The sequence below is a fragment of the Canis lupus genome, chromosome 20, assembly GCF_003254725.2.
Source record: "Canis lupus dingo isolate Sandy chromosome 20, ASM325472v2, whole genome shotgun sequence".
Lineage (NCBI taxonomy): Eukaryota > Metazoa > Chordata > Mammalia > Carnivora > Canidae > Canis > Canis lupus.
The window spans coordinates 19,506,398-19,520,554 of NC_064262.1; the positions used below are offsets into that span (position 1 = coordinate 19,506,398).

General features: G+C 39.4%; 1 protein-coding gene across 1 annotated transcript in view; it reads left to right on the forward strand.

Moving 5' to 3' along the window:
* The first annotated feature begins 5,867 nt into the window (after positions 1-5,867).
* Positions 5,868-14,157, forward strand: part of SHQ1 (SHQ1, H/ACA ribonucleoprotein assembly factor) — a 101,716-nt gene continuing 93,426 nt past the window's right edge. The window contains exons 1-3 of the mRNA XM_025456582.3: positions 5,868-6,109; positions 10,899-10,963; positions 13,811-13,933. Of these exons, the coding sequence (XP_025312367.1) occupies positions 5,967-6,109; positions 10,899-10,963; positions 13,811-13,933 (331 nt within the window). The 5' untranslated portion in view covers positions 5,868-5,966. The remainder of the gene's footprint in view (positions 6,110-10,898; positions 10,964-13,810; positions 13,934-14,157) is intronic.

Sequence of the window (14,157 nt, forward strand, 5' to 3'; positions counted from 1 at the left end):
TTTTCTAGCCATGCACAGAATCTCTTTTTAATTTGGGAGGGGATTACATGAATATGCACATGTGTAAAAATGTCAACATATTGTATGAACTCTTTTGGATCTGCCTTTTTGACTTAATGTGCCTATGTGGTTCATGCATGTTGTGTATAGTAGGAGTTCATCCTTATTGCTGTGTGGCAGTACTGAGGGAATATACCACAATCTGTCTGTTGTACTCTCTAAACATTTATTTATTATTATTTATTTATTTATTTATTTATTTATTTATTTGAGAGAGAGAGAGAGCACGCACACAGGTGCATGAGCTGGGGAAGAGGCAGAGGGAGACTTTCCGCTGAGCAGGGAGCCTAATGTGGGGCTTGATCCTGTCACTCTGGGATCATGACCTGAGCAGAAGGCAGACACTTAACCAACTGAGCACCCAGGTACCCCTGTATATTGTACTCTCTATGGGTACTTGAATTATATAGTTTGGGCTATTATAAATAATGCATTTATGAACATTCCTGTACATGTCTCTTGATGGATGATTAACTCTCATTTCTGTTATATATCAAAGAGAGGAATTGCAGGCATATATGTATACAGACATACATATGTTTATTAGCATATACTGCCAAACAATTTTTATTTTATTTTTAGTTTTTAAAAAATATTTTATTTCATGAGAGACACAGAGAGGCAGAGACATAGGCAGAGAGAGAAGCAGGCTCCCGGCAGGGAGCCTGATGCGGGACTCCATCTCCAGACCCCGGGATCACGACCTGAGCCAAAGACAGATGCTCAACCAACCACTGAACCACCCAGGCGCCCCCAAAAATTTTTTTTAATTTTTTAAACTTTTATTTATTTTTTTTAGCCCCAAATAATTTTTAAAGGTAGTTGTGCCAGTATACAATCCTACTACAATCTTTGATGCCAAAGGAGGTGCATTTAGATCTGCACAAAGGACTAAAAACACATTCACTTTGAATCAAAGAAAAGATTAGATTAATCATAACTAATTATGGTTAATAATTAGATTAATAATAATTAATGATTGATAATTAGATTATGAGAACTTTAAAAAGTTACATAAAAACTTGTCATGTATTTTTGGTAGATATTGTAGATCCTTTTCTCTAGTAGTTCTGCTGAAGTGTAAAGAACATGAAGGAAGGAGTTTCTCAAGATGAACTCGTGGGTCAGGTGTCCTAGATTTATTTCCCTGAAGCAGAGCCTGAGACTAGAATTTGGATGCATGTGATTTATCCAGGTGGCATTTATAGGAGAAACCTGTAAGGAAGGATGTGAAGAAGGACAGGGAAAAGGAAAGAACTGAACAAGGATATGGACTTGGGGAAAACTACTCTTGGCCTGATCCCAAAAGGAACCCTGGAGCATAAGCCATATTTGAGTCGTCAAATATGTCATTTAAGGCAGTATCTGTACCCCAGATCAGTCTTCATTTTTGTGGGCCTGGATGGCAGAGTAGTGGTGGTGGTGGTGATGGTGAGAAGTACTTCCTGGATCCTCCAATCAATCTAGGTCATTTTCAACCGTAGGCAAATTTGTCCCCTGAGAGACATTTGGCCAAGTCTGGGGAGATATTTGTGGTTATCACAATAGCAGGGATGGTACTGGCATTGGGAAGTTAAGAGGCCAGGATGCTGCTATACATCTTACAATGCACAGGACAGCTGCCCACAACAAAGCATTATCTCCTGAAATACTTGGGGTGGACAAACACTGGATTAGGGCAGTTTTTTGGAGAAGGGGTCAAGGGCAAGCCATTAACCACATTTGCTGCTAGTGACAGATGGATTCCCTATTTCCATTAAGGTCATCTGGGCAGGACATCAAAACATCTCCTGTAGATATCCTTTAGATATATGATGTTTAACAATGAAGGAAGCTTGGAATGCTGTTTGGTTAGCCTTTCTAAGTGGTCTGCATTTCATCTAATGGGATGGGACTAGCATCTTGAAATATATGTTGCTAAGCCCTTAGCTACACACTACACAAACATGTTGCAAAAGCTTACTGGTGTCAATGGCAGCCACTTTGGATTTTCTTCAGAGCTTTAGGGAGCTTGTAGAAAATCGGAATTGGACTAACTCCTACCTGAAATACTCATCACTGCGCTAGGTTATTGTCCAGTGCTGGGCTCTTTTAACTACATAACTTGAATAGGCTGAAGGATTTATGTGATGATCAAAAAAAGTTGTGCTTAACTATAAAAGGGTTTAAAAAACACTGGAGACTCGTGGTCTGCTCTGTCTATATCCTGTTGGGACCATCCCTTAAGCCTCTTTTACAATACAGTATTCATCTGTACGTTATCCAAGAATTCATCCAAGCCCTCTTGGAAGCAGTTTATAACTGGGAATGGCAAAACTTAGGATGTCTAGTTTTATAGTACATACTACTGTTCTATAAAAGGATAACTTTTTTCAAACTTCAAAATGTCTTATCTAGTTTGTTTTCTAACTTTTGTATTTTTATTCCTGGGTTGTGATCTATGTTTATGATTCTACTATTGGTTTCATTTTTTTCTTCTCTCAAAACCAATCATCTGTTTGTTCTTCTTTTAAGTGTTATGATACTAACACAGATAAATAAGAAGGGTAAAATTATGGTACAATATTATTGACCAAAAAAGTAGTCAAACAGAAATATTGTAATGCTACATTAGGTGAAAAAGTAAAAATATAGAGATGATACCATTTTTGCTCAAAAATCTTTCTATACTTTTATGAATAGGAATCTGAAAGGAGGTACACCAAAATAATAACAGTGGTTAAGGTGTAGTTTGCAAGTTCTGTGTAAGATCCCACCACTTCCCAAAAATGGCTCAGAGAATGAACTAGAGCTATAAATAGCTTTTTAAGGAAGCTATTTCCAACTTAAGTTAAAACTCTGTTCTTTGTGATAACACTGTCTTAATCGTCTATATGAATGCCACCTTCTGGAAACAAGGAGCATTTCACCATTAAAAGACTGCTGTAACAATGGAATTTTGTCATATGGCTGAAATTGGAACTATTTATAGAAAGTGTATTTTTAAATTTAACACTTAATTTTGAACCTTGCAGATTACAATCAAGTTTGTTAGAAGATAGGCTAATTTAATATAACCAGAGCTGGTGAATTATATACATGTCCTCAATAAGGTGACCAATGAAAAAACTATTTTTAAAACACTGAAAGGGCATCCAAAAGTAAGTGTGAAGAAAAAAAAAAAAAGAAAACAAATACTGTACCCTTTGAATGACTCAAAAAATGATGAAAAAATTCATTCCTGTTTGATTTTCCTTTACACCAAGAGTTAACATGAAATGTTGAAATAATGTCTTGATTTTCAAGCAATTTCTATATCTAGACATGAAACTCGACTGACTCAACATGATCCATGAGTCTAAAATGCATAGGTCTAAAAAATGATCAAAGTAAAAAATAAAATGTTGTACATTTACAACATTTTACAATAGATTGCATCTATCGTTACAACATGTACGATAGATTTACATCTATTGTGTGATAGCGTGCCCATGCATATGCAAACATAAAGTAACAGGTACCTAGAAATGCATATAGAAATATACAAAGTTTGCAAGTTTATTTAGAGGAATTAACTTTGGGGAAGTGGAAAAGGGGACCAAAGTTAGATGGCAGTAGAGGGAAACTTATCTAAAACATTCTATTTTTTAAAATGTATTTAACTTGTGTAATTTACCACTAATTAGAAATTAGTTGCAACTGTCAGTATTTTGTGATTATAGAAGATGCAACATGTTTCTTACAAATAACAGCAGCAGTGAATCATATAGTCTCTTTATCTGTATTGCAGTCCTGTGCGTATGTGTGTATATGTGTGTGCGTGTACAAGTGTATGGTCAAACACAGAATAAAATATCTAGGAAGTGTACAGGTCTACTTTGTAAAGTGCTTTCACTTACAGTGTCCCCATGGAGAGAATAGCTTCAGCCTCAGATATTTCTTTGGCATTAATAATTTAAAAATATTAATGCTTGTGACCTACAGGAATGAGGTCCCCTGGTAGAAGTAAAGATTCTTTCTAGATAAGCTAATTTGAAATTATCTAGCCAAAGGCGTATCTGAAGGGACCTTTTGAGAGCTTTGCTAATTCCAAGTTTGCCCCAATTCATTTCCAATATTGGGCACCTATTATTTGTAAAGCTCATTATGGTCTAAGGAAGGCTTAGACTCAGAATGTGGAACAGTTGGGTAGGTGGTAATATTGAAGGAGGAAACTATAGTATTTTAGAGTCGGGGGCCCAGTTGGGTTTCAATTCCCATGGCACCACTTACAGCAGTGTGTTCCTGTGTGAGCGCTGGGGATATAGAGTGCCTACTTCAAAGAGCAGTCAGAAGGGAAAAAGGGGATCATTATAAAGGATTTGACACAGTGCTGGCACATGGTAAGTATCCAACTAATTCAATTGATCCTCCTGCTACCCAGGAAATATATATATGTTTAAAGATTTTATTTATTAACGAGAGACGGAGAGAGAGAGAGGCAGAGGTTGAGAAGCAGGCTTCATACAGGGAGCCCAACAGTGGGACTCAATCCCGGGTCTCCAAGACCACACCCTGTGCTGAAGGCGGCCTAAACCGCTGAGCCACCCGGGCTGCCCCGCTACCCAGGAAATAGATGAATATTTAAAGAGTATTCTTTCCATTGTTTGACACAGAGCCTCTTTTTTTATGTTTATTAAGACTCCCAGAGTTAAGCAGAGTCGTTTTATTTTGAAATTTTTGTTTTACTTGCTCCTGCTGATGTTTTTCGGAGTCCTAATTAATTTTCAAGATTCGTAAAAATTGGAGGTCGAAAAGGCTTTTGGCTTTATCTGGTCCACTCACTACCACAGAGATGACTCTCATCCCTTTTCCATTGTCATTGAAAGCTGGGAGGTAAATACTGTTTCCCGATTACTCTAAGTTTCTGGTGGGATAACAGGAAACATAATGAGAGGAAGGCAGGCCAAGGGAATAGGTAGGGGGAAAAGGGAGATCAGTGGGACTAGCATTGGGAGAGTATGAGGAGCATGGACTAAAGAGTATGGAGAAAAGTGAGAAAAAGCAAGAAGGGGTACAGAGGAACGGCAGCTTGTCAATGCAGACACTAACAGGGTTGAAGAATCAGATGTTCTGGTAATTTTAAGATGCATGATTATAAGATATGGTGCTTAACCTCTCTAAGTCGTGTTCTTTGGCGTTCACAGTACAGAGTCAGGGAGGTTAGTGGGGTGGACACTCTGTAAACAAAAATAAACAAGGAATTCAGAAGGGGAGAGAATTAGCAGAAAAAGAGAGGGAGAGGAAAAGGGAGGGAGAGAGAAACCGACAAAGACGGAAGGGGGAGGGAGAAAAGGGAATTGGTGACAAGGCAGGTGAGAGCTGAGGAAAACCACAGTAACGACAGGGCTGTGGCTCCTGCGGTGACTGCTTGCACACAGGGAGCGTTGACAGCTTGCCAGGTACGTCGTTAGGGCTTTACTTGCATAACTTCATGTTATTCTGACCTCTTCACCGGGCCAGTATTATCATCATTTAATACAAGAGTTATCTGAAGCATAGAGAGGTCTTGCAACTTTCCCAAGACCTTACAGGGCCGAGAAGGGATCCAAACGCAGGTCTGCCTCCCTGCAAAGCCAATAATGCCTGCCCCAGCTAATCTCTTAGGATGTCGAACCAGGCTTGGCGAATCGCAGGAGGACGCTTGTCCGCGCTTTTCCAAAGTTATGCATGCCCCTTGGCTGCATTCCTGCGGTCCCGTCCGCAAGCTCCACGCCCTCTCGCCGCTAGCAGCGTCGGGTCTCCATGGAGACCGGCGTGGGGCGGGACTTCCTGCCTCACGCAGGAGCACTTCCTTCTGGTGCCGGAAGCGCGCTGGCTGGCCGGCCGGCAGGCTGGGTGCCGGCGGCGTGGGGACTGACTGGAGAGGCCTGGGCGCCTGAGTCGGCATGCTGACCCCTGCGTTCGACCTCAGCCAGGACCCGGCCTTCCTCACGGTCGCCATCCGCGTGCCCTACGCCCGGGTCTCGGAGTTCGACGTGTACTTCGAGGGGGTGGACTTCAGGTTCTACGCCAAGCCGTACTTCCTCAGGCGAGTTCCCGCTGTCCGGCCCTGGGGTCGAGGAGTTGACGGATTCACTCTTTTTTTTTTTTTTTTTTTCATCTTCTCGTCCGGTGCCTGCCTACCGAGCGAGGAGGACAGGGCGGGATGGCGTCCCTTGCCTTTTCCCGAGGTTTCCGCAGCATCTGGGACGCGCGCCCGCAGCGGCTCGTTCCCTCCTTAGACTTTGTTAAAAATCCCGGGCGGGGGGCAGCCCGGGTGGCGCAGCGGTTGAGCGCCGCCTGCAGCCCAGGGCATGATCCTGGGGACCCGGGATCGAGTCCCACGTCGGGCTCCCCACATGGAGCCTGCTTCTCCCTCTGCCTGTGTCTCTGCTTCTCTCTCTGTCTCTCATGAATAAAAATTAAAAAAAAAAAAAAATTTCCCAGCGGGGACTCTAAGGCGCGGCGTTGGGGACGTTGGAGCCCTTGCAGTTTCGGTGGGGTCAGCCTGGTCCTCGCACCTCCCCCAGGAAGGTCGTACCGTCAGCCCTCGCCTGCTTTTTTTTTTTTTTTTTTTTTTGCATTTTTTGCATTTTTTTGCATTTTTCTCCTTTGCAGAACCATAGCAACGGTGGTTAACAGCTAACTGCTCCCTCAAACGCCTGAAGCCACGCGGGCTAAGTGTAGTGATGGGTCTGCATCGTCTCCTCCAATCTTGACCGCACTCCTTGGAAATAGGCGTTCCTATCAGCCTCTTTTTTTTTTACAGAGGACACCGCTGGAGTATTTTCTTCTAAAAAAAAAAGGCCCATCCTTATCCTTCCCTTTTCCTGCTTGGTAAAAGTCCATCCTCTTAGTTTCTCCCAGCGACCTCTCCTTCCTGCCCATGTGCTTTCCTAATCAAAACTTCCTCTTGAGTCAAGAGGATCCAGTTTTGCCCAAATTTCCCTTAGGCCCCGACTTAGTCCACCTACCTGCATATATTGCACTTTTCTCGCTATCTATCTATCTATCTATCTATCTATCTATTTATTTATTTATTTATTTATTTATTTATTTATGGGTTTTCAGTTTTGGGGATGTGGTGGTGTCTCATGTAGTTTACATTGTAGTAGGGAGAGAACAACAAACAGACAAGTAAACATATAACTACAAAGTGTGTCAAGTGCTCCAAAGGGGGGTGGAGAGCACTGAGCATTTTAATTTTTATTTTGTTTAATTTTTTTTTTTTTTAGCATTTTATTTTAGAAAATAAAAAGTAGGGGACACTTGGGTGGCTCCGCGGTTTAGTGTCTGCCTTCGGCCCAGGGGGTGATCCTGGGGTGCCTGGATGGAGTCCCGGGTCAGGCTCCCTGCATGGACCCTGCTTCTCCCTCTGCCTGTGTCTCTGCCTCTCTCTCTCTCTCTCTCTCTCTCTCTGTCTCTCATGAATAAATAAATAAAATCTTTAAAAAAAAAAAAAGAAAAGAAAAGAAAAGGGAGTCTGTTTAAATACAAAGTGGCCAAAGAAAGACTTTCTGAAGAGGTGGTATTTAAGGTAAGGCATGAAGAATGGGAAGAAGATGGTGTTGGTGGTAGCAAACATTTACTGAATGTTTTACTTCAGGTTAATACTTAAGGTGGGCGATCTCATTTGATTTTAGGACAGACCGTACTGCAAGGTAGCTTCTGTTATTTACATATGTTGTAGATGAGGGATCAGAGGCCCTGAGAAAAGATCTTAAATGAGATTAGGAATGTAAAATAAAAAATACATTCACAGAAATTTCAAAGTAAAAACCACTTATGTTTGGGAGTTTTGATGAAGACCAAATAAAGAGGTTGTGTGTGAAACAGTTTAAAGAGTATTCTTCACATGAACTCATATGCTTGGGTAGCAGCAGGAGCTTGGGAATTAGGCACACCTGGGTCCTAGTATCGTAACAGTTCTGGGACTTAGGGCAAGTTTCAGTCTCAGTTTCCTAATCTGTAAAATGGGACTAATACTAGGGATCCTAAAGAGTGGATTTGAAGATTGAGATAACGCATGCATAGTTTTCATTACCAGGCAATCAGTTGTTCAATAGACAGTAGATATTTATTATGAGGGCCTACTGTTCCAGTCTTCTCTTGCCGCATAACCAATCAAACTTAATGTTGCAAAACAACAATTATTTAACTCGCTTGTTCTGGTTGTGTGTCAGGAACAGGTAAGGGCTTGACTGGGCTGTTTTGACTTGAGATCTTTAATTCACTTGTAGTCATATTGTGGCTGGACCTGGAACTGCAAGGGCCAGAGCTGGTGGCTGGGGGAGGGCATCTCCTTTTGTGTAGTCTCAGGACCTTACTGTGTGAGGTCTTTGCATGGTCTAGTTTGTGCCTCCTTTGGGGAGGTGGAAGCTGAAGGTTTCATAGCCAAGTATTGGGTGGGGGGGGGGGGGCAAGGCAGGTTCATGTCACCATTTGTGACCTAATCTCAGAAATCGCATTGTCAATTCTGTATTATATTGGTTAAAACAGTTCCAAAGTTAAAAAAAAAAAAACTAATTTTTATTTTAATTCTAGTATATTTAATATACTGTGTTATATTAGCTTTAGGTTTACAATATAGTAATTCAACAATTCTATACATTACTCAGTGCTCATTACCTATTTCATCCATCCCTCCCACTCACCTCCCCTCTGGTAACCATCAGTTTGTTCTCTACAGTTAAGAGTTTGTTCTTTAGGGGCCCCGAGTGGCTCAGACAGTTGGTTGGGCATCTCTTGATTTGGGCTTATGTCATGATCCTGGGGTCCTGGGATGGAGCCCTAAGTTGGGCTCCCTGCTCTGTGGGGATTCAGCTTGTCTCCCTCTCCCCCTCCCCCACCTTGTGCTTGCTCTCTTGCTTGTCCTTTTGCTCTCTCAAATAAATAAATCTTAAAATAAAATAAATCTTTAAAAAAGGTCTGTTCTTTGGTTTGTCTCTTTTCCCTCCTTTGTTTTGTTTCTTAAATTTCACATGTGAGTGAAATGCGGTATTTTGCCTTTATCTGACTTATTTCGCTTAGCATTATACTCTGGATCTGTTCATGTTGTTTCATGTGGTAAGATATTATTCTTTTCTATGGCTGAGTAATATTCCTCTCTGTGTGTGTGTGTGTGTGTGTGTGTGTGTGTGTGTGTACAACATCTTCTTAATCCATTCGTTTATCGATGGACACTTGCAAGCTCACTCAGTTTTAAGGAGAGAGGAGATATATGCCACAGTTGGGAGGAGTGATATGAGACAGGCCATCTTTGAAAATACAGTTCATTGCAGTATACCAGAGGTGAATAAAACCTCGCTTCTCTCCCTGAGGAATTGAGAGTCTAGTAGGGGTGGTAGGTCTGTGAACAAATATAGTTTCACTATTATGCAGTAAGAATTTATACTTACAAAGAGTTCAGGAAAAGGAAGTTGGTAATAATAGCTTACATTTTTTTAATGCTTACCTGTTTCACTAGCCACTAAGCCCCTTGCATTTTCCTTTCCTTCTCACAGTGACCCTGGGGTACATTCTGTTGGTTTTCCTTTTAACAGATGAGGAATATGAGCTTTGAAGCTAATTAACTTGTACAAAGAAAGAGAGGTGGTAAATGGCAGAGCTGAGATTCAACTCAGATTCTGATTGTAAATTTAGTGTTTGTTACCATTATAACAAGCACAAACTGACTCCTTATGTTGGGCTTAGAAGGTATTTTGGTTTGGAAGATGCATTATATAGCTCCAGAAACTATTAAGATCAAAGGTAATTAGGTTGTGAAGCCCTTGACCTTTGGGACCTGCCAAGTTTTGATGATGATGATGATGAGGAGGAGGAGGAGGAGGAGGAGAGAATAGGAAGCAAAAGGAAAAGGGGGATATAGGAGGAAAGGAGCCTAATATTTTATTTTGGAATAGAATGGGAGCTGGTCTGATACATGGTACCAATGAGTTTGAATTATTTAGTTGGTGTTAGGGAGCTGTAGAAGTTTTTTCAATAGGAAAGTGATGGTCTGGTTTCTGTTTTAGAAAAGTTCTTTTGGAGCCTTAGTGGAAGGCTGACTGAATCAGAGTAAAACTGGGCACAGGGAAATCAGTTCATTTCCTTTAATATGAAAGAGGGGGAAAATCTCTGTATAGTAATAATGAGACTTGAGAAAAACTTTTGCTTTTTTTTTTTTTAAGTAGTAATTTGCCCAAAATAAATAATTGATTTGTTGTTTCTTAATTGTTTTCCATTTTAAAAATTCTTTTTAGTGGGGTAGGAGTCAATGAATACACCTTGTTTGAGCCCCTGCTGTGTCAGGCACCAGGTATATTAATAAGTCTCTTAGGAAGACAAAAGTGTTGTAACAATAGTGGTAACCAATATTTATTGTGGCTTTTCTTTTTTAAGTATCACTTTTTTTTTCAGTATTGCTTTTATTGGTGACTATGGAGTATTCAAACAAAGATGAGTCACCTGTGATTTCTCATTTCTCAGCTAGGAAAAAAATGTAAGTTATTTAGTTTGTAAAATGTTAAAGAAATGCTGGGGAATTGCCTTTTAAAATGGTTGATAGAGGGGATCTCGTTCCCTCGTTCAGTGGTTTAGCACCTGCCTTTGGCCCAGGGTGTGATCCTGGAGTCCTGGGATTGAGTCCTGCATCAGGCTTCTGTATGGAGCCTGCTTCTCCCTCTGCCTGTCTCTGCCTTTCTGTCTCTTTCTGTGTCTCTCATGAATAAATTAATAAAATATTTAAAAATAAATAAAATGGTTCATAGATTTCAGTGGTAAATGTATATTATCATTGATGGTCATTTATTATACTTTGTGCTTTTAGTACTTTATGAAACCTTATATTAAATTTGCAGATTGACCCTTCCTGGAAGAGTTGTGGAAAATGGAAGTGAACAAGGGTCCTATGATGCAGATAAAGGTATTGCTTTTTGGATTTTGTTTATTCTTTAGATTCTTCATGTTAGCATAACTACGTCGTAATCCTTCAAGATTCGATGGGGACCTTTAGATGTTTTGCAAGTGCAGTCTGTCCTGGTCACATATTCTTGTTTCTTAACAAGCCCAGTGCCTATTATTCGTGGATTTCTTTTTTTTTTTAATTTTTTTTTTTTTTTTATTTATTTATGATAGTCACAGAGAGAGAGAGAGGCAGAGACATAGGCAGAGGGAGAAGCAGGCTCCATGCACTGGGAGCCCGATGTGGGATTCGATCCCGGGTCTCCAGGATCGTGCCCTGGGCCAAAGGCAGGCGCCAAACCGCTGCGCCACCCAGGGATCCCTATTCGTGGATTTCTTAATAGGTATAATTTTCTCAGTCCTTTCAAGTGCTTTACAGTAGTTTTTAAAGTTGTTTACTGTTTCTTTTTTCTAGAAGTTTATTTTCTACTTCCTCTACTTTTAGTAAGCATTTAAAAGTCAGATTATGTGAAGTGATTACAAAAGATGTGGGTGATTTTTATAAGCCCTGAATGGAATTTTTCTTATGTGCTTTCAAACTTAAAACCTAATAATGCGTAGGTGGGAGAGAAACTGTCCAGAAGTGGCATTAAAGGCTGACTGAATTTTCTTTTCATGATTGATAAGCCCTTCATTTCATCTAGCCTTGAAACCATTTATTTTTCTTTTGTAGAAGCCACTGGATTTTCCTTTATCTGTGGATGTGGAAAAAGAACACCTTTATAAACTCGTGTAATTTATTAAGTGAATGTTTATTGACCTTAGTAAACTAGGGTAAGGGAGGAAGGATGGCATGAAGTAGTTAAATGACAAAGTTATAACCTATAACACAATGTAATTACTATGATAATGAAATATAATGAAACTGCCTTTCTAGGTAGTAAATCTGGTTTTAATTGCAGATAAGTTATATATTGAAACAAATTTATTAAAATTTAAAAGTACCCAGGAGCTTAGGAAGGTTGTATATGTGGAAGTATTTAAGTTAACTGATATACACTTGACCCTTAAATAACATGGGTTTGAACTGTGCAGGACCACTTATATGCAGATTTTTTCAATAAATACCGTACCATACCGAAAATGTATTTTCACTTCCCTATGATTTTCTTAATAGCATTTTCTTTCTTTTTCTTTTATTATTTTATTTAAATTCAATTAATCAACATATAGTATATCATTAGTTTCATATGTAGAGTTCAGTGATTCATCAGTTGCATATAATACCCAGTGCTCATTACATCACATGCCCTCCTTAATGTCCATCACCCAGTTACCCCCATTCCCCCCCGACTCCCCTCCAGCGACCCCCAGTTTGTTTCCTATGATTAAGAGTCTCTTATGGTTTGTCTCCCTCTCTGTTTTCATCTTATTTTATTATTTCCTCTCTTCCCCTATGCTCCTCTGTTTTGTTTCTTAAATTCCACAAATGAGTGAGACCATATGATAATTGTCTTTCTCTGATTGACGTATTTTGCTTAGCATAATAACCCTCTACTTCCATCCAGTTCATTGCAAATGGTAAGGTTTCAATTTTTTGATAGGTGAGTAATACTCCATTGTATATATACCACATCTTTATCCATTCATCTGTTGATAGACATGTGGGCTCTTTCCATAGTTAGGCTGTTGTGGGGATTGCTGCTGTAAACACAGGGGTGCAGGTGCCCTTTTGGATCACTATTTTTGTATCCTTTAGATAAATACCTAGTAGTGCAGTTCCTGGGTCATAGGGTAGTTCTATTTTTAACTTCTTGAGGAACCTCCATACTGTTTTCCAGAGTGGCTGCACCAGCTTGCATTCCCACCAACAGTGTAAGAGGGTTCCTCTTTCTCCATATCCTTGTCTACATCTGTTGTTTCCTGAGTTGTTAATTTTGCCATTCTGATTGGTGTGAGGTAATATCTCACCTTTTCTCTTTATTGTAATAAGAATGCAGTATGTAATACATATAACATACAAAGTATGTGTTTTTTTTTTTTTTCTTCAAAGTATGTGTTAATCAATTGTCTATGTTATTGATAAGGCTTCCAGTCAACAGTAGGCTATCAGATGTTAACTTTTTGGGGAGTCAAAGTTATACACAAATTTCTGACTGTACAGGGAGTCAGGCCTTAAGCCCCATGTTGTTCAAGGGTCAACTGTATTGGAGTATGGTTAAGTACAATGAAAAGAGTTAAATATTTTAAAATTCAGAGTAGCAGATAATGTAAGTTCATGGGGGGAGCCTAGATGAAGTTGATAAGCCCAATCAGAGAAAGAAAAGAAGTACATACAATTTGAGTATTCCTTAGACTTATGACTTATTCCTTAGAGTTATGTCTCTTGAGATAGCAGAGAACTTTATTAAGCTATAATTGCTTTAAGATTTTGTGTGTTTTTGAAACTACTGCTATTCATTGGATTAGATATCCTGATTTTTTTTTCTCTTCTAGTCCAGAAATAAATCTATTAAGTAGCTACGGGCTAACTCTAAGCTGCTACCTTCTCAGGCCATTGAGTTTTAGAGATTTTTGACTTGGACTTTTAATATTATCAATAGGTTAAGAGGATACTGTATAAGACTAAAGCATTCTGCAGCTTTAGCAGATTAATTTCTTATAGAGATGATAGCTGAATCAGTGATTCTGAAAAACCTTACTTGAGCCTTTTTCTGTCCTGGTTTTTGTTCACTAAGTATATAATGGCATAATTTTGGAGCCCCATGAAATAGAGTTATAATTTACTAAGATACATATTTCTTAGATGTATTTGTGAAGTCTTTGAATTTTTTAATAGAGCTAAGCTTAAAATGAATTTATCTTTAAGGAATTTTTACCATTCGATTGCCCAAAGAGACTCCTGGCCAGCATTTTGAGGGGCTGAACATGTTAACTGCTCTTCTGGCACCAAGAAAATCCAGGACTGCAAAACCACTTGTGGAAGAAATAGGTATGTTTATTGTAGTTAAGAAGAAATACAGGTTTAAAAAGAAGAAAAAGAAATACAGGTTAATACAATATTTGGAATGCTGTATGTTTCTAGGGGAAGAGGGATAAAGCAAATAGGAAATCAGAAAAATCCTTAAGGTGACAAGGTAAGGATATCACATGAAAATACAAAAAATAGTTCATTTGGTAACATATAATTTAAAGACAAAAAGAACTTTATCAAAC